General features: G+C 45.2%; 1 protein-coding gene across 1 annotated transcript; it reads left to right on the forward strand.

The window, feature by feature from the left end:
- Positions 1 to 21: 21 nt before the first annotated feature.
- Positions 22 to 7,609, forward strand: LOC101835207 (zinc finger protein 501-like). Its single transcript, XM_013124954.3, has 5 exons — positions 22 to 292; positions 3,224 to 3,262; positions 4,387 to 4,513; positions 5,161 to 5,247; positions 5,722 to 7,609. Exons 1-5 carry the CDS (start codon positions 221 to 223, stop codon positions 6,642 to 6,644), a joined length of 1,248 nt encoding a protein of 415 aa, XP_012980408.2. The 5' UTR covers positions 22 to 220; the 3' UTR covers positions 6,645 to 7,609.
- The last annotated feature ends 18,521 nt before the right edge of the window (positions 7,610 to 26,130 follow it).

The following is a 26,130-nucleotide window of genomic DNA, read 5'->3' on the forward strand; positions in this document are numbered from 1 at the left end:
GCAAACGACGCTGGGCGGGACTTTTGGCTTTGCGTGCTGGAGATTTTCTTTGAAACTTTCTGGATCTGTCAGTTTGGATCCCCGGGAAGCTGGTCTCATCTGCATTGGTCACGGCAGGAAAACGGGAGACTTAAGAAGCGTTTTGTCTTCTGTCACGGAGACGGATCTGACGTTCGTGACGATCTGGGTGACCCGATCCAGGCTTCGAGTAGGAAAGGCGATGTCCCAGGGCCCCGCCGGCCAGTGGAGCCCCATGGTGATCGTGGAGGCTGCGGGTGGAGTCCTGCCCCAGGTGAGTGCTTCGTGATCGCCCGCCTACCTGAGTTCCAGAGCTTTGAGATCTGGGTCAGGAGCCAGCGGGGCAGGCCGGGTGACCCCCGACTGCAGGGCACTGGTGGACATGCTTTTTATTTCTGACTTCTGTGTGCTAGGAAACGATCCCCTCTGACTCAGGCGGCTGGCACAGTGCACTTCCCAGGGCTTGTGGGCGGGCCTGAGCTCGCTGACAGTGGTAGCCCGGGAGTGACCCCTGCTGGCCTTAGACCGGCGAGGGCTCGGCGCACCACAGGGCTGACTGTTGTCTGTGGAGACACCAAGGAAGATTTGAACATAGGACAGATTCGATCTATTCAGTTTTCCAAGCGACCCCGGGGAATGTCGGGCTGAGGTCTGGTAATGTGGATGGAGACAGAGACCTGTGAATCCACGGGTGAATCCTGTGGACTTATGCACGGGTTGGAGTGTGGACCATAGAGGTGGGGAGTCTTCAGATCTTTGATAGATTTCTTTTATTTTCTGTCGTCTGTCTGTCTATCTATCATCTATCTATCTCTATCTATCTATCTATCTATCTATCTATCTATCTATCTATCTATCTATCTATATCTATCCATCTATCTATCTATCTATCTATCTATCTATCTATATCTATCCATCGATCTATCTATCTATCTATCTATCATCTATCTATCTATCAATCATCTATCTATCCATCCATCCATCCATCCATCCATCCATCCATCCATCTATCTATCTATCTATCTATCTATCTATCTATCTATCTATCTATATCTATCATCTATCTTCAGGCACTCTCTCTATATATGCCAGGCTGTCCTCAAACTCAGAGATCCTGCTTCCTTCAGCTCCTGAGTGATGGGACAAAAGGAGGGGCCTCCCACGAAGGACCTCTTTCACAGTTCTTAACGTTGTACTTTCTTTCCACTCTCCTTCTAATTTTTGTTTTCTTTTCTTTTTCTTTTTTCTGTCTTGGCTGGAACTCACCGTTTAGACCAGGTTTGCCTTGAATTCACAGGGATCTGTCTTCTTCTGTGTCCTTTTTTGGGATAGGGCTGCCAACTGAACTCTGCTTGTCTGTAAAATGGAGGAAGCACCCTAAACATCTGAGTCATCTCTCCTGCCTTTCCAGCGTATCTTTTTGTTTTGTTTTGATTTTTTTTTTGAGACAGGGTTTCTCTGTGTAACAGCTCTGGCTGTTCTGGAACTCACTCTGTAGACCAGGCTGGCCTCGAACTCACAGAGCTCCACCTGCCTCTGCTGAGTTCTGGGATTAAAGGTGTGGGCCACCACCACCCAGTTATTGTTTCCCCAGCACTGCTGTCTTTGTGTGTGTGTGTGTGTGTGTGTGTGTGTGTTATTATTTTTAAAGATTTTAATTAGAAACAAGCTTGCCTCACATGTCAATCCCAGCTCCCTCTCCCTCCCCTCCTCCCCCACCACTCACCAACCCCCATCCCCCCCAGTCCATTTATTTATTTATTCATTTATTTATTATGTATACAGTGTTCTGTCTGCATGTATCCCCGCAGGTCAGAAGAGGGCACCAGATCTCATTACAGATGGCTGTGAGCCACCATGTGGTTACTGGGAATTGAACTCAGGACCTCTGGAGGACCAGCTAGTGTTCTTAACCACTGAGCAATCATTCCAGCCACCTTCCAATGAGTCTTAGAAACCAAGCCATCAGGATTTACTGCTGAGCCAAGTGTAGGTTTGAAGCAAAACAAAATAAAGGAAAATAAATTGTCCCCATTGGGGAGTGTTTGTGAAAGGCAAGGGTAAAAAAAATTGCTGAAAGTACTTTGCAGTTATGTGAAGGCATTCGCTATTTGAGTAAAGTCCACTGTGTGAGTTATTCCCCAAGTTGAGACTCACTGTGTGACTCATGCTGTACACACACACACACACACACACACACATACACACACACACACACACACACAAGTCTTCCGGTTTCTGCTTTCCAAGTGGTGCATAAAGATCTTCGCCATCATGCCTGGCCCACACAGAAGTCTTAATTAAATGGATGTGGATAAAACTACATTTTGAATCCATGTGTGTGAAACTCTTCACAGAAGCGTTAGTCTTGTGCCTAGGAAGAGCTTATACCAAGTACTTGACACATAGGACTGGGTTTGCTACTGTGTTTCGCTTTTTGGAGTAGGACTTTGTGCTGGTCTGGATAAGAACGGCTCCCATGCTTAGTCACTAGGGAATGGAATTGTTTGAGAAAGATTACAGGGATTAGGGGATGCGTGGGAGGAAGTGTGCGGCTGGGAGTGGACTTTCAGGTTTCAGAACCCAACACCAGGACAAGTGTGTGTCAGTCTCTGCCTGCTGCCTTTGGGTCAGGATGTAAAGTTCCCGGCTACTGTCCCAGTGCCGGGCCTGTCTGCTTCCCACCATTGATGGTCAAGGACTGACCCCCTGAAACTGTGAGCAGGTCCCAGTTAAGTGATTGCTTTTATAAGAGTTGCCTGAGTCCTGGTGTCTCTTCACAGCAGTGGGGTAGTAAATAAGTCAGGCTGCCATTCTTTTCTTTTTTTAATAATTTATTTTTACTTCATGTGCATTGGTGTTTTGCCTTCATGTATGTCTGAGTGAGGGTGTCAGATCTTGCAGTTAGAGACAGTCATGAGCGGCCGTGTGGGTACTGGGAATTGAACCTGGATCCTCTGGAAGAACAGCCAGTGCTCTTAACCTCTGAGCCATCTCTCTCGCCTGAGGCTGCCATTCGTATCCCCAAAGAACAAATTGAGGAGACTGATTGCTTGTCCAAGGTCACCCAGTAAGGGACAGCATTGAGGGGTGCAGCCCAGGGGGCAGCTGGGTGTGCCCACCTGCAGTGATGAGAGGGGGACCTGGATGAACCTTTGGGAGACCAGCACCCTTGTTTGTTACCTACAGTCTTGTTTCTCTACAGGTTTCCCATTACTCAATGAAGCCTCCCAACCAGGAAGAGGTAAGCGGAGGGTGCCCAGGAGTCACACTCCTCAGTCTTCACAGAAGAGACCTCTGTGACTGTGGGGTCTGGGGACTCTTTGCTCGGCGTTCTCTCTCTGCTCCCATTGGATTTCCCGGGCAGGTGCTCAGGCTGTAAGGTCCCCATGTCCACAGCAGGGAATGCGTGGCCAGGTTTCCATTCATGGCAGTCACTGGCTTGAGTTTCAGAGGTCCTAAAGCTCCAGGGATGAGCATTGGAGGGAGCCTGGAAGGGAGATGGGTCGGGAAGGCTGGGGAATCCTGAGGTGTGCATGAGGTCTGCAGGATTAGCTGGAAGGTGGGAGCTGGGGGTTACACGGTAGCTGAGGGCTGGGCTTGCATGCTGGGATGGGAATGGAAGTTCGGTGTGAAGACGCCTGTGTGAGCTGTGAGAGTGTGTGTAGATGCTTCCTGGCCTTCCTGCCCGGGACATAGTGGACGACAGTGACCCAAATATGATCTGTGTGAGGCAGATGACTGGGGGAGCCTACGTGAATTCTCTGCTAGAAAGGAGGGACTGTTCATAGCGTCCTTGAAGCTAGAATTGACTCCAGCTGTGGTGGTTTCAATGCGCATGCCCCCCCCCATAGGCTCATAGACTTCAACACTTGGTCCCCATTGGTGGAACAGTTTGGGAAGGATTATGAAGTGTGGCCTTGCTGGAGGAGGTGTGTCACTGGGGATGGACTTGTAGGTTTCAAAAGCCCATGCCATTCTCAGTTAACTGTCTCTGCCTGGTACCCGTGGTTCAGGATGTAAGCTGTCAGCTACTGTACGAGTGCCATGCATGCCTGCTGCTGTGAGGGTCATAGGCTCACTCTCTGAGTTGGAAGCCCCCAATAAACTCTTTGTTCTGTAAACTACCTTGGTCGTGGTGTCTCTTGACAGTAATAGAAAGGTAACTAAGATACCATCAGTCCACCTGCCTGTTCTTGCTGAGTGCTGACCAGAGTGGTTGGTGGGACCTTGAGGACAGACTCGATGTCATAGCTTCAGAGCCTGGTACCCTCCGGTGTAGGAATCTAGGTGGGAATGACTGTCTTGAGGATGACAAGAGTCCCTGAGAAGGGGCTTCATATAAACTCAACTTTCCCGTTGTGGCAGGGCTGTGTGTCCTTTGAGGATGTGGCTGTGTACTTCTCCTGGGAGGAATGGAAACTGCTTGACGACTCGCAAAGGCTCCTGTACCAGACTGTCATGACGGACATCTTGGCAATCATGTCCTCCCTGGGTAAGCCCCCCACCCCTAACCTGTCAGAGCGTGTCTGTGTAGGCTTGCCTTTTTTCTAGAGAGCCTTATCCTTCTCAGAAATGGCCTGTGAACACCGAATCTTTCTTCCACTCTCCTGCAGTATAAAATACAGGTTAAAAAAGACATTTGTTTCACAACAGTGTCGTCTCTCATAGTTGCAGCAAGCATCCAGGAGTCAATTTGGGGTTAGGATCTTTGTGGGGGTGGGGGTTGTTTCAGTCATGATCTATCTATAGAGTCCTGGTTGTACTGGACCTGGGTCTTCCTAGCTCGCCAAGATCTTTCTCTGGCTCCTGAGTGCTGTGGTGAATGGGTACTTCTAGGTAACATGCCTGTGTCTGCAAGTGGCAGGAACTGGTGAGCTCGTTATTGGGTGTTCCAGTTTTTTTGGGGGGGGTGGGGTTGAGATAGGGTTTCTTTGTAACTTTGGCCTTAAACTCAGAAATTTTCCTGCCTTCGCCTCCCTTGTGTTGGGATCAAAGGCACACACCACCATTGCATGGCCTTTTTTAAAAAAAATTTTTTGTAAGACAGTCTTATCAGGATTATTCTCATTAGGCTTCGTTCCTGTTGAATGTATTGACTCAGTCCTAGCACAGAGCACTTCTTGTGTTATTTCCCTTTAGGACTTGTACCTTCTGGGATCCATGGCATCACTCAGCTAGGGCCTTGGGGAGAGCCCTCTGTGCCTGCGTTGAGATTCCTGACTCCAGGTGTGTTATAGGTGCTTGGGTGGTGGTGTTTTCTGATGTGTGTAGCTATTAACTTGGAACCAGGACTGGCCCCTCTTGGTTCAGTCTCTTATGTTTTGCCCGTTGCTAGAGTGCATTATATCTAGGGCAATCCTTGACTGCAGATTCTGCAGTCACCATGTCTTAGGGGCCTAGACAACCTTCTGCACTGTGTCCTGCATCTTCAGCAGCTGATGCTTGTAGAGAGCTGTTGCTGAGGACAGCGTTAAGGCTCGCAGCCCTTCTCCCCGTTATTCACTCCATGCTTGCGTTCTTGCTGTCCCTGACGTCCCTAGGCCCTGTGACACTGACAAATCGAGCATGGCGATGGGTCCTCGCCACCCTGAACTAGCCCCCGTGTTCTGTGAGAAATCTCAGAACACTGTTAGTGATATGCGCTGTCTGTCTGTCACTCAACAGTCTCCACCCCATTCATCAGTGTCTCTCACTGTTCAGGTTGTTGGATCAAAGTGGAGAGTGAAACACCCCCCTTTGAGCAGAGTCTTTCTGTGGAAGGAGATCTTAATTCACCCATGCCCCGACAGCCAGTGCTGAGCCATGCTGAGGCAGCCTTGCTAAGGGCAGACAATGCGATGGTCCTCCAGACTTCCTCGGGTCTCCTCGGGCATCAGGTGACTTCCAGTGGTGGGGAGGCATCCAGGAGCACGGTGAGTGGAGAGGCCATTGCCACAGAGAAGAAAAACTGCATATGCGGTGACTGTGGCAAAGTCTTTACTAGTATATCTCACCTTAACCGGCACCGGATGATACACACGGGAGAAAAGCCTTTCCAGTGCAGCGAGTGTGGCATGTCCTTCAGCCAAAAAGCCTTTCTCATCAAGCATTTCAGAATTCACACCGGGGAGAAGCCTTTCAGGTGCGGCGAGTGTGGCAAAGCCTTCAAGCACAACATCTCCCTCGTTTCCCATCAGCGAGTTCACACGGGAGAAACGCCTTTTACGTGCAGCGAGTGTGGGAAATCGTATATGACCAGATCCAACCTAACACGCCATTATCAAATTCATAACGGAGAAAAGCCTTACAATTGTGGGGAATGCGGGAAAGCCTTTAAGGAAAAATCCAGCCTTGCTTATCACGCCCGAGTGCACACCCGGGAAAGGCCTTTCCAGTGCAGCGAGTGTGGCAAATCCTTCAGCCAAAAAGCCTTTCTCCTTAAGCATTTCCGAGTTCACACCGGGGAGAAGCCTTTCACGTGTGGTGAGTGCGGCAAAGCCTTCAAGCACAACTGTTTCCTTGTTGCTCATCAGCGGGTGCACACGGGGGAAACACCTTTCGCGTGCAGCGAATGCGGGAAATCGTACATGAACAGATCAAGCCTTTTGTATCATTATCGGGTTCACACCGGAGACAAGCCTTAGAAACTCAGCCAGTGCGGAAAATCATTTCAGGAAAAGAAAAGAGATCCAGCCTTGTTTATCATGTCTGAGTACACACTGGGGGAAAAGACCTTCTGAATGTTAGGAATCTGGGAAGAGTTCAAGAAAATAAACAATAAAACTTCTCCTCTCATGACAGACCAGTTAAGTTCACAGCAGAGGAAACACGGAAGTGCGGCGTGTGTGGGAGATGCTTCGCGGTGAGGTGCAGCCCCATTAAACACCAGAGATTTCACACTGCGGCAAAGCACCATGAGTGCAAGGAATGTGGCAAAGTGTTTTGCTACAGGACTGGACTTTCTAGACACCGAAAGACTCATGCGGAGTAGGAGTGCTGAGTGGCGCGAACATGGGAAACCGTTTCCGTCATCTCCTGTATACACACGAGAGAATGTTCGCTGGACAAACGTCTAGAGCGTTGCAAACGGGAGGAGCCTTGACCCACACCTCCATCCTCTTTAACTGGAGAGGACACAGCTCTGGGATGCTTCATGAACCCACGGACTCTGGGAAAGCCTCTGAGGAAATGTCTGCTCTTATTAGTAATATACACGACACCCAGATAGGTCTGAGAACGCAGACAAAACTCTTCAGCCGTGGGTCAACCTTGTTCAGCCTTAGGAGCGAACCAGATTTTGAAGAGAAGTCCTGAGAGTGGCCTTTGTGAGGGGCGCCATTCAATGAAAGTTACTCAACAAATAAGAACTTTTGGGCAAAAATGAGAATTGTTGACATCTTCCTATGCCCCAAAAGATAATACTTCCTGGGGAACTTAGCAAGGGGCAGCCCTATGTTCTTGACTGCACCATGTGGAGTGGAGTTTCCATGGTACTGTTTGGATGGGGGAGAATCAGCACGCCCTCAGTTTAAATAAGACGTGGTTTTATTGTTTAGCTTTTTTCTCACTGAATGTTGCAATTCCTGGAATAAATGATTGTTTCATTGGGGATCAGCTCTGTGTAACACTTTATGCTCTCATGAAGGAGTAGAGTCCATATGTTTTAAGGGTTTGCTGCCTTTTCATGTGTGAGAATTTTGGCTACACATATAGACATGTATCCATATTAAGTGCATAACTGGTGCTCTCGAGGCCTCCAAAAGACGTTGGATCCCTGCAACAGGAGTGGCAGATGGTTGTGAACCACAGTGTTTGCTGGGAATGGAATCCAGGCTCTCTGCAAGAGCATAAGCTGTCTTACATATTGAACCCTCTCTCCAGCTCCATGTTTTCAGTTTTTAAGAAGTTACCAGATTCAGTTCTAAGTGACTTATGATTTTTGATTTCCTCCTGGAGTATATCAGATACCAGTTCCTCACTGCCTGACACTTTCTAAGTCATGAAGTATTCAGTTTAGCAATTTTTAAAAAAAGTTAATTTGTTATATATACAATTTTCTGTCTACATGTATTCCTGCACTTGAGAAGAGGGCACCAGATCTTATTATAGATGGTTGTGAGCTACCATGTGGTTGTTGGGAATTGAACTCAGGACCTCTGGAAGACCAACCAGTGGTCTTAACCTCTGAGCCATCTCTCCAGCCCTCATTTTAGTAATTTTAATACCTATGTATACCTGAGCGTGGTGATACAGGCCTTTAATCCAAGGACTCAGGAGGCAGAGACACTGGATTTCTGTGAGGTCACATCCAGCCTGGTCTATATAGTGAGTTCGAGGACAGCCAAGACTACAAAGAGATACCCTGTCTCAAAAAACATAAAAAGGACAACACACCAACAATTAAAAAAACAACAACAAAAAGTGTGTAGTAGCATATAATTGTGGTTTTAGTTTTATCTCTGTATATTATTGTAAAGATTTATTTACATTTGTGGGCTTCTGTTTTGTGCACCTCATGTATGTCTGGTCCCCTTGGAGGGAAGACTGGACATCAGAGTCACTATGGCTGGAGCTGTGGATGCTGGGAATGGAACCAAGTTTCTTTACAAGAACAGTAAAAGCTGTTAGCCAATGAGCCATTTCTCTGGCCTCACCACCCATGTTTACTTTTCTTTTGCTTGTTTATATATAGTCTTACTGCATAGGCTTGACTAGCCCGGAGCGCTCTCTATAGATCAGGCTGTCCTACAACTCATGGAGATGCACCATCTTCTGTGTTCTGAGTGCTGGTATTGAAGACATGGGCCACTGTCAAATCCAAAAGAAACTAGGGACAAAAAGGCTACCTGTGGTGCCTATTAGCATACCAAAGCACATGCTGGCTCCTGGCTCACCTCAGCTCTTCTCAACCTGTGCTCTACCCAACGTCTCTAGCTCAAGGCCTGCCTTCTGATTCCTATATGACTCTGCCATTTCAGCTATGTGCTGTCTTCGTGTTCTTGGCACTCTTGGTCCCCTTTCTCTTAGTCCCTTTTCTTCTCCTGATGTCCGACTCTCTCCTCTCATGGCCCAGTCTAGAATACTGGTCAGATTTAGTCTGCTGCCTTCTCTCCCTGCTCTGGACTCCTCCAGATGCCTCTGACTGTCCTCTCCCTCATATCTACAATAACATCTTTCCCCTCAACCGTACCTCGGAGATGTCATGTTTTCACTTCACTCAGCCATACGTGGCACCCATATTTTTGTGGTTATTTTTTTTCTTTTTGGATCTGTGGATTCAAGGCCAGTCAGATCTACATAGTGAATTCCAATGCTATGTACTATGAACCTCTCTCTCTCTCTCTCTCTCTCTCTCTCTCTCTCTCTCTCTCTCTGTCTCTGTCTCTCTCTCTCTCTCACACACACACACAGAATCCCCAAACAAACAAACAAAAAACTTGTTTTCTGTTATTGTTTTGAAAGTTTTTGATATTTCTGAGAAAAATATCAAAGTCTGTGGGCTTTGTTTTTCCTTTTTTATTTTGTGATAAGGTCTCATTGTTGATCCTAGGATGTCCTCAAACTCTTAACCCCCCTCCCCACCCTCCTGAGAACTGAGATTGTCTGAGTGTCAACATACCTAGCTGTTTCCTTTGCTCTTTTTGTTTGTTTGTTTGTTTGTTTTTGTTTTTTGAGACAGGGTTTCTCTATATTGTTTTGGAGTCTGTCCTGGAACTGACTCTGTAGACCAGCCCGGCCTCGAACTCACAGAGATCTGCCTGCCTCTGCTTCCCGAGTGCTGGGATTAAAGGCGTGCGCCACCAACTCCCGGCCTCCTTTGATCTCTTGAGGCTTATGCATTTATCCATCTTGGTGACTTAAGGGTTTGTTCCTCTAAAGTGGTGAGAATTCTCTAACCACAAAAGTTAGGTATATTCATCCCTAATATACAGAGTATAATTATGCCCATGAACAGAGGCGTGTGACACAGGATCTTCCAGTGTCTGCACAGACTTCTCTCCATTCATGCTTTCCCAGACTGAAGGCAGGACCCCCTGCAGAGACCCGTGGTATGATGTGAGAGAGGGGTAGCCTTGTCCTTCTGCCTGGCATGCCCTGGGCTTTACCCCTAGCTGAGTGCTTTCCAGGGACAGCGGCGGGACCCTGCAGTAGCAAATGAAAAGGAGACATTTGTGGGTAAAGCCTAGCAACAAACAGGCCTCAATGCATGAAAGAAAGAAAAGGAAAAGAAAGGAAGGATGGAAAGAAGGAAGGAAGGAATAAAATAAGGCAGAAATGAATCTTACACTAAAGAGTGTCAGTATGACACTGACCCTTTCACCAGACAATAAGAACCTCCTATTTATGGGAAATGCACCACACAAATCAGGAGTAGCTGAGGCCTTCCTATGATTAGCGCAGAGACCAAGATACGAAGAGGAATTTATTGGGTGTCATCACCAAAGTACATGTGCAAAAGATTACACTCAGAGTATTTCACTTATATGGTCCAAACCTCACATGGGATTGGTGGCAGGTGTATCAGTCAGGGATATCACAGGCATGTTCACAGACAGACCCACAGACATCCAAGTACAAGCAGTTGCAAGGCTCCTCGTGGGTGCTGAGACTCCAACTTGTCTTCTGTAAGAGCAAATGAAAAACCTCGGCATCAAAGCACCGGGCACTGAAACGAACCCTCTGCCCAAGAACCGGGGCCAGACCACTGGCTGCAAATGCAAGAGGTGATTTATTGAGTACACAGGCGACTGTGGATGCTACTGCAACTCGGGTGCAGAGCATACCAGGCTTGTAGGGAGTACAATACTTATAGAGTTTTAATGGTTACATAAGTAACAGGCATTTCATTGGCTCATCTTGGGGGCAGGGGTAGTTCCCACGGACTAAGTTTCCTGGTATTACTTTATGAAAGACCCAGGCATACTTCAGCAATTATTATCCTGGTCCCATGACTACTATGGTGATCATAGACACAACTGGGGGCAAGGGTAGTTGCCAAGGACTAGGTGTCCTGGTATTGCCATATGAAAGTTCCCAGCACGCTTCAGCAATTATTATCCATGTCCCATGATTGCTATAGTGATCAGACACAATTGGGGGCCAGGGTAGTTGCCAAGGACTAGGTTTTCTAGTATTGTCATATGAAAGTTCCCAGCACGCTTCAGCAATTATTATCAGGGTCCCATGACTGCTATAGTGATCACAGACATCCTGTTTTGAGGGTGAGACACCTGGTCAGGGTTTCTTTCATTAGGCAACGGCCTGGCCTTGCTTTTCTTTTCCTAGGGGGTCCTGGGTAGGGGTCTTTCACAAATAGTGAGCTTCTTGTTAGGGAGCCATCTTTCTAGTGCTGACATTTTCGTCTCCAATAGGCTGACATATAGGTGAGGTCAAAGCTTGAGAGTAGCTGAGGTTGTGGCTCACTTGGTAGAGGGCTTGTGTAGCATGCGCATGGTCCCGGATTTAATTGACAGCAGCGTCTAATCCCGAGGTGGTGTGGTGGCCCACACATTCAGGAGGTCAAGACAGGTGCCTCAGAATTTCAAAATAATCCCCAGGTACAGAGGTGGAGGTCAGCCTGGCCCACAGAAACCTGTCCCCCCCCCCAAAAAAATCAAATAGGGCAGGGTTCGTGTGGAGTTGTGCAAGCAATTAATCCCAGGACTTGGGAGACAAAAGCAAGTAGATCTCGCCGGGTGTTGGTGGCGCACGCCTTTAATCCCAGCACTCGGGAGGCAGAGGCAGGCGGATCTCTGTGAGTTCAAGGCCAGCCTGGTCTACAAGAGCTAGTTCCAGGACAGCGTCCAAAACAATGCGGAGAAACCCTGTCTTGAAAAAAACAAAACAAAACAAAACAAACAAACAAAAAACCAACTGGACAAAAACCACCTAAAGCACAAACAAATGTTACAACTTTTAAGAACACGATGAAGAGGCTAAGCCTATGAATCCAAAGAACGGGAAGAAGATATGAAATACAATCTAAGGGAGGGTGGAGGGATGCCTCAGTAGTTCAAGAACACAGGCTTTTCTTGCAGAGGACCCAGGCTTGATTTCCAGCACCCACCGCGCTATGGCTGACCACCATCCAATGCCCACAGGAGTGTGCAAGAGGCACATACACACATCCAGGCAAAACACTCATGCACACAAAATAGGTAAACCCCCAACACATTAGCAAAAAGAAGAATCTAAAGGAATAGTAAAGACATTTGGTGAAATGGTAGCATATCTGAGCTCTCTAGTTATAAGACAAAGACCAACTGCATGGGTTCAAAGATCTGACAGATTTTTGTCTGAAACAAATAAACCGCTGGCAAAGAGATTGAAAATAAAAGATGTCAGACAATAAGCAAAACACACGGAAGACAAAAACTAACCACGGGTGCCTAAACTTACATCTGGTAAATTACACCTTGCCTAAGGTTGGATTACATACAATGTGCTACATCACATTAATACGAGGACCAGTTTGTTAAGAACATGGCGCAATACAAATATATGCACCTGTTCACACGCATGATTTTCTAAAATAAACATTGTCAAATAATAGAGACAGTCATGGTGGGTGACTTCAATATCTCATTGTCATCGAAAGATCTGCCATCTAGATTTAAAAAAATTCAAACACAAAAGTGAAGAGTTAAACTTCGAGAGATCTCCAGACAATCACAAATGGGCTGGAGAGGGGGCTACATGGTTAAGAGTCTTCTAGAGGACCTGGGTTCATTTCCCAACACCCGTAAGGCAACCAACAGCTGTCTGCAATTCAAATTCCAAATTCCAAGGGAATTCAGCGCCCTCTTCTGACCTCTGTTGGCACTACATCTAGGTGGTGCACAGACTGACATGTATGCGAAACCCCCATTTGGGTTAAAAAACAAAGAAACCAAAGAATTTTTGCAAGCAACAACTATTGAAGACACATTCTTATTAGCCCATGGAGTGCTTTCTAAAACGGATCACATTGTAGACTATATTTGGTGTCTTAAATACAAAAGGATCATAATTATTTCTTCTATATACTCATATCACAGTTAAGTAAAACTAAACATCAATAGCAAAAGAAAATCTAGAAAATATGCAAAGATTGTTACACAAAGGGGGTGTCTTGGGTAGAACAAGTTCCTCATACCAAAGTCCCTGATATAGTCTAGATGTTTTGTGAAGGAAGACATCATCTCCCTGTAACTTTAATCCTTATTTTGTTCTATTTGTGGTACCCAGTAATACAAGATGCTCCAGGTGTGCCAAAGTTGTCTTATGACCAAGGCATGCAAAGGATGTGAAAGTCCTTTAAAAAACTCTATAAATCACAGAGAGCAATCACTGTTCCCTACAGTGATTTCTTCAAGGTCTCAGTACTTCCAACAAACAACTATTACATTCTAATGTTGACCCTGGTTACAATGAAAAACAACTATTTCATTTTAGTGTTTACTCTGGATACAATGACTCTGCTAGGTTCCCACAACATTTGCAGATATCTTGAAGATAATAGTATCTTCATGTGGCTGGAGAGATGGCTCAGTGGTTAAGAGCACTGACTTTTCTTCCAGAGGACCCAGGTTCAATTCCCAGTACCACACGACAGTTCACAGCTGACTGTAACTCAAGTTCCCAGGGATCTGACACCCTTACACCAATGCACAACAAATTAAATAAATTATTAAAAATAGTATATTCATTACTATCACATGATGTCTGTCCTACCAAAGCCTATACATGCCATTCATCAGCACTTTTCTGTGTTTGGGTTGTTGGTGTGGAGCTGATTCTGAAAAAAAATCACCATTTAACCTGAGTATTCCTATAGAAGGAGGGCTTAGTACAGCAATACTCCTCCAGCAAAAGCTTAGAGATGCTGACAAACCCCTGGGAAGAAAGGAGAGCAGGATCTCAGTTAGGAAGAGAGATGGAGATGACAAAGAGAGATAGAGATGATATATCAGCAGATGGGATGGTTGGGTCTACAGAGCAGACCTTTCAGGCATCAGGTGACTCACGGAACCACCCCGGAGCACTGAGAACGGAGAGGCCATTCACACTGAGAGTCAGGAGCTACAAATGCCCTGACTGCAGCAAAAGCTTTGGGCCAACAATTCTCAGCCTGTGGGTTGAGACCCCATTGAGGCTCACATATCCTGAGTATCAGATATTTAATTCTCACGTTGGGGAAAAGCTCTGCCAGTGCAGAAAATTGGAGCAGTGTTTTAGCCAGAACGCTCGTGTCACACCAAAGCTCGCATGCCACGGCTTGAGTGCAGCCAGGGTGCAGGAGTCTTCACCGCGTTTCCACAGTGCAGATGGTCGCAAGCATGAGCGACAAACTTAGAGACGACACACAAACGAAGCTTACATTTTGTCGTCTGGATCTGGTTCTTTTTTTTTCTATTTTTAAAAAAATTTTAAATTAGAAATAAGCTTGTTTTACATGCCAATCCCAGTTCCCTCTTCCTCCTCTGCCCCCCACTGGTCCCTTATGCCATCCCCTTTCTGCTCCCCAGGGATCTTCAAAGTCTATCATATCATTTGGAGCAGGGCCTAGACCCTCCCCTATATATCTAGGCTGAGAGTATCCCTCCATGGGGAATGGGATCCCAAAGTCCACTAGGGATAAATACTGGTTCTACTGACAGAGGCCCCATAGACTGCCCAGGTCTCCCAACTGACACCCACATTTAGGGGTCCTGGTTCGGTCCTATGCTGATTCCCCAGGTGTCAGACTGGGCTTCGTGAGCTCCCACTTGCTCAGGTCAGCTGTTTCTGTGGGTTTCCCCAGCATGGTCTTGACTCATTTGCTCGTCACACCTCTCTCTGTACAACAGGATTCCAGGAGTTCAGCTTAGTGCTTAGCTGTGGATCTCTACATACACTTCCATCAGCTACTGGTCTCACCCTCCCTGGGGAGTGGATCGGGAGTGGGATAGGGGATTGTTAGGGTGCATGGGGGAGGAGAGGAGGGAGAGGGAACTGGGATCGGCATGTAAAACAAGATTGTTTTTAATTTAAATAAAAAGAATAATAAAAATTCTTATGTTTTCTTGGGCAAGATGTTTTCAGATTTTGTGCTATTTAAAAAGAAAACCCAAGCCAGGGGTGGTGGCGCACACCTTTAATCCCAGCAACTCGGGAGGCAGAGGCAGATGGATCTCTGTGAGTTTGAGGCCAGCCTGGTCTACAGAGCGAGTTCCAGGACAGGCTCCAAAGCCATACAGAGAAACCCTGTCTTAAAAAGAAAAACAAAGAAAAGAAAAGAAAATCCAAAACTATTTTAGCCAAGTGTGTGGGTATATGTCTTTAATCCCAGCACTCAGAAGGCAGAAGCAAGTGGATCTCTGTAAGTTCTAGGCCAGCCTGATCTACATAGTGAGTTTTAGTGTATCCAGGGCCATACATTGAGACCTTGCCTAAAGCAAATAAACAACAAAAAGTCAAAACAAAGAAAAGAATCAAAAACTGATTTTGAAATTCTTAATATTTCTTGGTTGTGGTATCAGATTCTATTGGGGTTGTTTTTACATTTTTGTGTTGAGACAGGTTCTCACTATGTATCACAAATTGACTTCTAAATACTCTCAAATCATCCTGACACACACTTTTAATACCAGCACTTGGGAGGCAGAGGCATTTGAACCTCTTGCGGGATGGAAGCCAGCCTCGTCTATTGAGAGAGTTCCAGGATAGTCAGAGTTACACAGAAAGACTCTGTCAAACAAAACAAAGCAAAACAGCTTTCAACTCAGTTTCTCTGATCACTGACATTACGTTTGAACAAGTCCAGCTATGCCTCTGACGGCCACAAGAGGGCATTGGATCTCTTAGAATTGGATTATGGTCACTTGTCAGTCACAAGATGAGAGAATTGGGGGACTGCAACTCAATTTTGTCTTTAATATGATTTCAAAGCTTCTATGCAAAGAATGGTCCATTAAATTGCATGTTATATTTCAATTATATGGTTAAAATGTTTATGGGATGAAGGCAAGCATATAACCTTTTTTTCTGTATATGCATGTTACTGGGACTGATCCCTAATGTCACAAAGAAATGTTCGCAATATAAAATTGAGTTCAAGAGGATGTGGTGTCTGCCTGCCCCTACCTGAGGGACTGACTTGGTAGATCCCTCAGCTCGTGATTGTTCTTTGTCTTCTGGGTTGCTACCCACTTTTGCTGCCCAGTAGTTCTTTCCAAAGTCAGGTTTTCCATCAAGTTAAGAATTACAGGAGGAGAAGTTTACAGTCCATCAAGACACACACGATTTGTGGCCATGAAAGCAACACACACACACACACACACACACACACACACACGCACACACACATACGCACAGAGAGAGAGAGAACGAGAGTGAGAGAGAGAAGAGAGAGAGAGAAGAGAGAGAGAGAGAGAGAGAGAGAGAGAGAGAGAGAGAGAGAGAGAGAGAGAGAGAGAGAGAGAGAGAGAGAGAGAGAGAGAGAGAGAGAGAGAGAGAGAGAGAGAGAGCTGAATAACGAAAGCTGAGGGTGTCCAGAGAGGGAGTGCCATCTGTCTGGGAGTCTGATTTTATGCATTTATTTAATAGAATGTGGAACAGGTGTTGGCTCCCTTTTTAGTTCTTGAACCTGGAAGGACGCATTTACCCAGTTGGGTTATTTGAAATGACAGCAGGCTGGGTGAGACATGGCTGGGGACCGTTGAGATTTCTTTGGAAAAGAAAGCACTTTGAACCAACTGCAGGGCAGCAGGATCAGGGAGGGAGTTAGCCTGTTGGCTGGGAGCTAGCCTCAGCAAGGAAAGTGTTTCTTTTGGGCTCGTTATTGGGCTTTTGGGCAAGCCAGCTCCCATCTAAAGTGGAGGCATTAAGAGGTCAATTTGATCACATCTGGGACCTCTCATCCTACTATCTACCTATTTAAGAATTCACTATCTTACGTGGAATCTCACAGAAAAACATGGAGGGAACTTTTGTCAAGGCTTGGAAGAAGGCAGGAGGTCAGACTCTTTTCTTTGGGGGGGTGTTTAGAGACAAGGGACAAGGTTTCTCTGTGTAGCCCTGGCTGTCCTGGAACTTGCTTTGTAGACCAGGCTGGCCTCGAACTGTTTCTGTCTCCTGAGCACTGGGAATGAAGACCTGTGCAGCCACCACCTGGCTTGGTAGATAAAAAAGAATTTTAAATTTATTTACTTATTTTACATCCCTACTGCAGTTTCCCTCCCTCCTCTCCTCCCATTCTCTCTGCCTGCCTTCCCTCTGCCGGTACTCCAATCCACTTCTCTGTTTCTGTTCAGAAAAGGGCAGGGCTCCCATGGGTATCAACAAAGCATGGCTTCCCAAGTTAGGGTAGGACGTGGCTCCCCAGACCATACAGCCCAGTTCTGATCGTGTCCTCTCAGTCAAACCTCTGTGGAAACACCCTCCCAATACGCACCACACACCCGGAAGTGTGTTTCCCAGGCATTTCTAAGGGCAGTCAAGTTGACACTGAATGTGAACCATCTCGAAGCCGTATTCAAATTTCGTTCTTCTTCTTGGCTAGCAATAAGAACTGTGAGACTTTCTGGATGCTGGCAGGGGTGGTGGCCCCTCCCTCACTTGTGCTAACTCACAATTGCTGTACATCGGGTGGCCTTTAGTTCCACGATTTCCCTTCCTGTAAGTAGATGGAGTTCAGAGCACATCGGAGGTAGGTCAGACCCACGGATGTTGTTTCGTAGGCTGGGAGGATTAACTGCAGTTTTTAACCATGGGTGGATTTTCTGGCACACACTCCACCAATGGTTAAAAAGTATCTGCAGTTCTTTATGTGGCATGTTTCCAGTTATCTTAGGAAAACATTAGCGTGTGGCCAGGGATACATGCGCGATAGCCTGTTTCTTTATTGGCAAATTGAACCCATTGATGTTGAGAGATATTAACGATTGGTTATTGTTAATTCTCATTTATTTTGTTGGTGGTGCCAGTGTGTGTGTGTGTGTGTGTGTGTGTGTGTGTGTGTGTGTGTGTGTGTGTTCCTGTTTTTGGTTTTTGCTGGGGTGAGATTATCTATTGCCTTGTTTTCATGGGCATAGCTAACTTCCTTGAGTTGGAGATTTTTTTTACTATTTATTTTTTATTTGTGTATTTATTTATTTATTTATTTATTTATTTATTTATTTATTTATATTTTTTGTTTTTCGAGACAGGGTTTCTCTGTATTGTTTTGGAGGCTATCGGTCCAGCCCAGCCTCGAACTCACAGAGATCCGCCTGCCTCTGCCTCCCTAGTGCTGGGATTAAAGGCGTGCGCCACCACCGCCCGGCTATTTGTGTATTTATTTTTACATTATCATATGGCTACAATGTAATGAGTCATTCTCTGACCCACCAGGCAGGCAGTTCTCAAATAATGATATGGAGATTTCTTTTTATTCATGAAAGCTTCACTTATGGTGTAGACTTGTTTCTAGCTGGCTCTCATAACTTAAATGAACTCATTTATATTAATCTATGTTCTATCACACTACATTATCTTTCTTCAATCTTGCACCTCTTGTCTCTTCTTTATGTCTCCTGGTGTCTCTGATCCTTTCTTCTTCCCAGACTCCTCTCTGCCTCTAGAAGTCCTGCCTAACCTCTTCTGGCCTAGCTATTGGCCGTTCATCTCTTTATTAAACCACTCAGAAGGTGCTTTGACAAAGACATACCTTCCAGTGTAAACAAATACTGTGCAATACTACAAGCCTTTGGGGGCCAGGGAATGGAATGTGGTGGTTTGGGAAAAAAATGGTCCCTAAAGGGAGTGGTCTTGTTGGAAGAAGTGTATCACTTTGGGGTGGGCTTTGAGGTATCTTTTACTCAAACTTCCTTCAGTGTGACACTCAGACCATTTGCCTGCGAGATGTAGGAACGTAAGCTACTTCTTTTTCTTTCTTAGTTAAAACATTTTAATTTATTTTTTTCTGTATAAAAAACTTCCAGATTGCTTAGCAGAATGTACAGATTAAAGAAAGATGACTCCTCACCGTCCCAATATCTTTACCTTTGTGAACTTTAAAAAATTTTTTTAGTTTAATATAATTTTTAATTTAAATTAGGAAAAAGCTTGCTTCACATGTCAATCTGAGCTCCCTCTCCCTCCCCTCCTCCCTTGCCCCTCCACCAGCCCCCTAACCCCCCCACCCATCTCCACATCATTTCCCAGGGAGGGTGAGATCCATGGGGGATCTCCAGAATCTATTATTTCATCTAGGGCAGGACCTAGGTCCATCCCCATGTGTCTAAACTGAGAGAGGATCCCTCCATGTGGAATGGGCTCCCAAAGTTCATTCGTATGCCATGGTGAACACTGATCTACTACTCAAGGCCCCAGAGACTGCCGAGGCCTCCTCACTGACACCACATTCAGGGGTTCAGGATCAGTCCCTTGCTGGTCTCTCAGCCATCAGTCTGGGGTCCAAGAGCTCCCCCCTTGTCCAGTCGGCTGTCTCTGTGGGTTTCACCAGCACGGTCTTGACCCCTTTGCTCATCACTTCTCCCTCTCTGCAACTGGTTTCCAGGGGTTCAGTGTTTAGCGGTGGATGTCTGCCTCTGCTTCCGTCAGTCCTAAGCTACTTCTCTAACATCCTGTCTACCTGCATACCACCATGTCCCACAATGATGACAATGGACTGGACCTCTGAAACTCTGAGTGAGCCCACCCTAATTAAATATTTTCCTTTATAAGAGTTGCCGTGGTCATGGGATCTTCTCACACTAGAAACCCCAACTAAGACACGAGCCCAGTCACATGGCACTTCTTATCCCACACTTGTGGTCCTTGGGGCATGCGAGACAATGGGAAGCAATGGCAGTAATGCCTAGATCTGCTTTATACTCAGACACTGGGGAACTGAGCCATGTACTGGGCGTCTGTGGGATTGGATCTGCTCACGAACTCATCTGTGCCATCCTTAGAGGGCCATGCAACTGTTGAAGATATTGCTGTGTACTTCTCTCAGGAGTGGAGGCTTCTAAAGGAAGCTCAGAGGAGCCTGTATCATGATGTGATGCTGGGAATCTGTACTCCTGGTCTCAGTGGCTAAGCTCCTTGAAACTACACCATTGACTGGTGGTCTCTGTGTATCCTTTTTCCTGATATTATCCTGTATTCCCAGAGTGGGAACATGGGTCCTGCTTCCTTATCTCGTCTCTTGACAGGGGGTGCTGTGCTCATCATGCTTGGGATTTCTGTAGTCCAAAATCTGCTGTTCTTATACCTTTCAATGAAAACTTTGGGTTCAGTCTTACAGCTTATCTATTCAATGCCACTTGACTTTACCATTCTTTCCTCAGTTGGTTGTTCAGACATGAGGGCAGAACTATGTCATAGGGTCCTTCCTCGCCTTATTGGGCATTTATTGAGGCTTAGATATCTCAGAATTTATAGGTTTTTACATGCCCACTATTTGCTGGAAACACTAGGCTATGACAGCAAGATAATCCTTAAGTTTTTCTCTGTTAAAGATATATTTCTCCTCCTGTGGTCTGCTAATAGTTGAGACATTCTGAATTAGTAGTGGTCACTTAGCTGTCTTCCAGGTGTTAGATAATCTCACCAATTGATATGCAGTCAAGGAAGAACTATATTCCTATAAGACAGTTAGTCTTATCAGAGGGACTCATATGGTCCTGTACCTGTGATTAGGAGCAGGACATGAGTTTGTGGCTGGCCTCAACTCCTGCCAGACATATGCCTTATGCTCAGTAGTATTTTGGTGTCAAAGTGTATGGCCGTATTTTTTTCTTGGAGGCAAGCATCCTTACCTGCCAAGCCACCACAGTAGCCCTAGCTTTTCTCCTGTAGAACTGGAGTAAGGATCTTAGCCCGGGTCAGAGTGTGCCAACAAATAGAGTGAAAGTATATGTTGGGAACTTCATGTTTCCATGACAGTGATTCCTGATGCAGATACCCAGGGACCAGGTAGGTGGGCATGGGATCAGAAAGTGGCAGGAGGGGAATTAAAGCATCTTTTGTGACCTTCCTGTCCAGTCATGATCCAAGGGAGCTGGAATCCCTTGGGAGTAAGCAATGAGCCGTTATCTGATGAGACCAGGAGTCCATAGGTCTCCAACATCACCTCGAGGTAAAGGGTCCTTTAAGCAAAGTATAGCTGTCTCCACTCATCCTGTGTGAAGGTCATGAGTACATCCTTGAAGGTCAACAGTACCTGGAAAGTGAAACAGTTGTGGCACTGGCATTGTGCTTTAGGATGGAATCAGAGTCACCCAACAGAGGGGAGGGTTCAGGGAGAGTCACAGGGAGTTCAGCTCCGTACTGAGATCAACAAGGTGGAGGCATATGGGGGGGGCTTTGGACACAGTGTAATTGTGGTTGAGGGAAAAGCCTTCCATGAGAAAGCCACTAGAGATCACACAGGCGATGGAAATGCCAAGGGGAACTATGGGAGGCAGTTGGCCAGCACTCTGGGATGTCAGGAACAGAGGACTACAGCTTTGACTAAAATTCGCATCCTCATAACAGCAGCGACACTTGAGTCCCACTGGTCCTCACTGTGAGTTTTGCTGGGTTGATGGCTTTGACCACTGTAAAAAAGCAAACAAAACCCCAGATTTGGAGGCAGTATTGGAATCTGATATTTGCCAGCATGAGAACATGATGAGGCTGTCACACTATTTCTTTAAGCTTCAGTTTCCAAATCAACCTTTGGTTTGGAATAATCATACTTTTGCTGTCAGACATTTCTGAGAACTAAAGAGAAATAGATGTTCATGAGGCCATCAGTGGAGAGTCTAGCAGACATAGGTGCTTGGTGTGTTTTCGACTTTATCTTATTGCAGTCCTTAAAGTTAATGCCATTATCACTCCCATGCCATGGTCAGAAACGCAGGTTTATGGTGGCTCTTGGAGGTCATTTGCAGAATCACATTGAAGTACCAGAGACAGGGTAGGGATATGGTTCAGTGGTAAAGGGCTCTCGTTTGCCAAAGATATACAGACCCAGATTCAACCCCTTGCACTGCAAAAAACAAAAATCAAAGAACAAAAAATGAAAAAAACCCCACAAAAAACCAAAAAAAAAAAAAAAAAAAAGAAGAAGAAGAAGCAGGATTGCCAGGGCCTAGGTTGGGCCAAAGGCCCTTGGGGAGTCTGGAGATGGAAGAGCAGTGAGTTCTCTCAACTTCTGAGCCATTTCTCCAGGCCAAGTGTTGATTTGGCATGTGTGTATACGTTCACGTGCAAGTGAGCCATGATGCTTGTATGGTGGCCCACAGCATAACTAGTGGGAGTTGGTGCTCCTTCCCCTCTGTGTGCCTCAGGGATTGAACTCAGGTTGTTAGACTTGGTGGTGGGTGTGTTCACACATGGAACCATCTCACAGGCCTGAACGGCAGACAGACACATTGGCTGTTATCAGTTGCAACCTGGCTCCTCTTGTTCTGAGCCTGCCGTGGTACCTTTCAAGCATAGCCCAGCAACAGTCTCCACTTCCACGTCTGTCGGCAAACTTTGAGGAGATAGGATGTGAGATCCAAGTATTAGATTCAAACTCCAAACTGGGCACTTGAGGACCAGCCTGGGCCTGAGACACACACATCATGCCTCTAAGCCCATAAAGGAAAATGTGAATATATCTTCTGGACAAGGCAGCAAAGCGACCCGTTTAAGGTTATGTCCCAGGAAGAGGAATAGCAGGAATCCACACTGAAGGGTAAGGACTGAGGTGAGATTCATTTCAAGCACAAGATGATGGGGTCAAGAAACACTGCATCCTCCCTGGTACATCCCACTGGGTGATGGAAATGAGTATCTTCCCTCATAAGACAGTGGCCCAGAATTGAGTCCAGGCCCAAGAGTGGTCCCCAGCTCAAAGGCTGGAGGAAACAGGATCACTTATCACTTGCAGATAGCCTGGGACCCTGTAGGTGGGTACTGGATTGTGAAATTTTAGTGGTGTGTGTGTGCGTGCGTGCGTGCGTGTGTGTGTGTGTGTGTGTGTGCGTGCATGCGCGCACACACACGCACCATAGCATGCATGTGAACTTAGTGAACTTTTGACAGGGTGTCCCACAGAGTGCAGTTTGTATCCCCCATATGCTTTGGGTGTGAGGCTATGGACTAAAGCATGGTTGGCTTGCCAGAAACTGATTCTCTCCCCTCAACAGCCATCAATAGTCGACAACTCCTCAGTGGGGGCTAATAAACACCCCACTTCACGCTGGCTTACTGACCTTCAGGAGTGCAGTGGTCCTTTCACTTCCAGAAGACACTGTTCTGCCTGGCCATCCCCAACATGCTCCTACGGTGGCCGAGCCACTCAGCCATGCTTATCACAATGCACCCAAATCCCCTGAATCTTGCAAGCCCCAAATATATCTTTCTTCCTATCAAATATCTTATCATCGTAATGGAAAAAATAACATGTATCAAGATACCAATTATCACACATTATACAGGTATAATGTTTGTGAAATGAACTTCAATTGATTTATTTTACTTTTTAACAGATGGTATCACTTTGTTCCTTGGGCTGGGCTTAAATGTTCCTCTGGCCTTAGTCTCCTGAGTGCTGGGAGTATAGCTGTGTGTCACCATGTTTGGAAATAAAGCTATTTCAGAAAGGGAAGGGTCTGACTGCCCCAAACTGTCACTTCACAATTATTTGATTACATGTTGTTGACAATATGCCTATCCGTATGACAGAAACAGAATATGATGCCACATATCCTTCTAAGTGCACGTATAGTGACATCATATGCCAGTCTGACTGGGATGATTTATATCAGGAAAACTGGTAAGCAATGCAACAGGTTTGTTTTTACTAGATTCAAGAATGCACTGAAAATGTTAAAAATGCATTTCAAGTTAAAAATTACTATGTCCATGCGATTGATACTGTGACAATATTTTTAGTAACCAAAAACAATAATCTCATTTTTCAAAGTTACTCATATGAACAAAAACTAAGTAAAGTTCTACTACATCTCTTAGTTTAATTGTCTTTAACTTTTTAGAAAAAAATAAGATTATCAGCCAATACGCTTTAAATGTAGACAAATGGTATGTTTTATGAGAAAAGGTAAACTATCAACATCATAAAATCTCAATTAAAACTGCAGTGAGTTGACATTATATAAAGCTCACCACCCCAAAGGGATTGCCTTTGTCAAGAATGGGCAAACTTGCTGGTTGGTGGCGGCACATGCCTTTAATCCCAGATCTTGAGAGGTAGAGGCAGGTGGATCTTTGCGAGTTTCAGGACAACCAAAAGTATGCAGAGAAACCCTGTCTTGGAAAAGAAAGAATGGACAAACTTATGAGTGTGTAGGCATACATGCTGATGCTGAAATTACAAGGGTACAACTAGTTTAAGTCACATCAAAGAGGATAAAACATCCACATTTGAAAATTATATGTATATACACTTTGTGGCTTTTTTGGTGCTAACAGTACCAAACTGAAAATGATTCACTTGGCCATTAATATGAATTAGGAGTGACACATCCATAAAAGAGAATAATTCTCAGAAAAATGTTTGATTAGTAACACTGATGAATCGAAATGTGATTTGCTTATTTTGAAAACCACAAGAAACTGGGGGCTGAAGATAGTCCAGGATTAAGAACACTGGATGCTTGTGGAGAGCATGGTTTTGGCTCTCAGCATCACAAACATATCTATCTGTAGTTCCAGAAGATCCAAAGCCTCTTCTGACCTCTGCAGGTACCAGGCATGCATTTGGTGTACGAACATACATGTAGGCAAAACACTCATACATATAAAATACAATTTAAGGAATAATTAAAAAAAGTTGGCACTTTATGATCTATTCATAATAGCTATGAAAACTGCAAATTAACTCAGTTTTTAAAAAAGTAAACTGGGCTGGAAAGTTGGCTCAGCGGTTAAGAGCATTTCTTGCTCTTGAGGAGGTTTCAAGTTCAATTCCTAGCACCCACATGATGACTCACAAGTCTTCACAACTCCAACCCCAGGGGATCTGATGCTCTCTTTCAGGCATGCATGTGGTGTACGGGCAAAACAATTGCACTCGTAAAATAATAAAATAAAAAAATAGGTAATCTTTGGACACTTTGAAAGCCTTGAACCACAGAGGAATTATGCAGAAATACAACTTCTGAATACGTTGGTCAATGGGATCACAATGTCTTTATGGGTTTATAGGGATGATAAACTTTTTAAATGTACGCACTTTGAATATTAACAGGTAGTGACATTTCAATTTTACATAAGCAAATTCGAAAGAAAATTGCTAAAAGGGAAAAAATTAAATCTCCAATTTCCTAGAAACTATGTTTGGCAACTCCGCTGTTTTTCCATTTTTCACTGATATGAGATAAGGGTAGTTTTACAGCAGCTGGAGAGGCAGAGGTGCACAATGAAGGCTGATACAAATTGAGACAAGAGCAATACTTGCTAGGCAAAGCCAAAGCCAGATCCCCAACCAAGACCAAAACCAACATCAGTTGTTTCTTTATGGGAATTTCAATTAAGTTTCCTTACATTTTGGCCTATATAATGTTTAAACTTGAGGGGAATCTCAAGAAACATGGTGAATTGCAGAACTTTAAGAATGTCTTCTTGGGGCTGGAGAGATGGCTCAGAGGTTAAGAGCACTGGCTGCTCTTCCAGAGGTCCTGAGTTCAAGTACTAGCACCACATGGTGGCTCACAACCATCCATAATGAGATCTGGTGCCCTCTTCTGGCCTGCAGGTAGGAACAATGTATACACAATAAATAAAATAAAAGAATGTCTTCTCAATGGCGCCAAGTACAAGACATATAGATTTGGTTGTGTGATTTGATCATGACACAGTCACTAGAGCTCAAGACAGTTTTCACAAGCAACACAATGCATATGGCTTCCTGTCAGCTCTTCCATAATCTATTAACCATGCCCTATGTTTTGCACTAAATGTTATTCTTTCCTAGATCCCTGTGACATAAACTTGGAGAACCATAGACATAAGATTACATGTGTCTCCACAGAACCCATAAGAAATGCTTCTGTTCAATAGCACAGCACACAAAATGTAAAATCATGTGCGAATATTGTAACTAGTCCAAGCTGTATCAAGGAGCACCAGAGATACTTAAAGCAATTAATATTTTCTTGGGGTGATCACTAATTTTTTAATGCTCTGCCT

Source organism: Mesocricetus auratus, unplaced genomic scaffold (assembly GCF_017639785.1).
Source record: "Mesocricetus auratus isolate SY011 unplaced genomic scaffold, BCM_Maur_2.0 Super-Scaffold_100037, whole genome shotgun sequence".
NCBI lineage: Eukaryota > Metazoa > Chordata > Mammalia > Rodentia > Cricetidae > Mesocricetus > Mesocricetus auratus.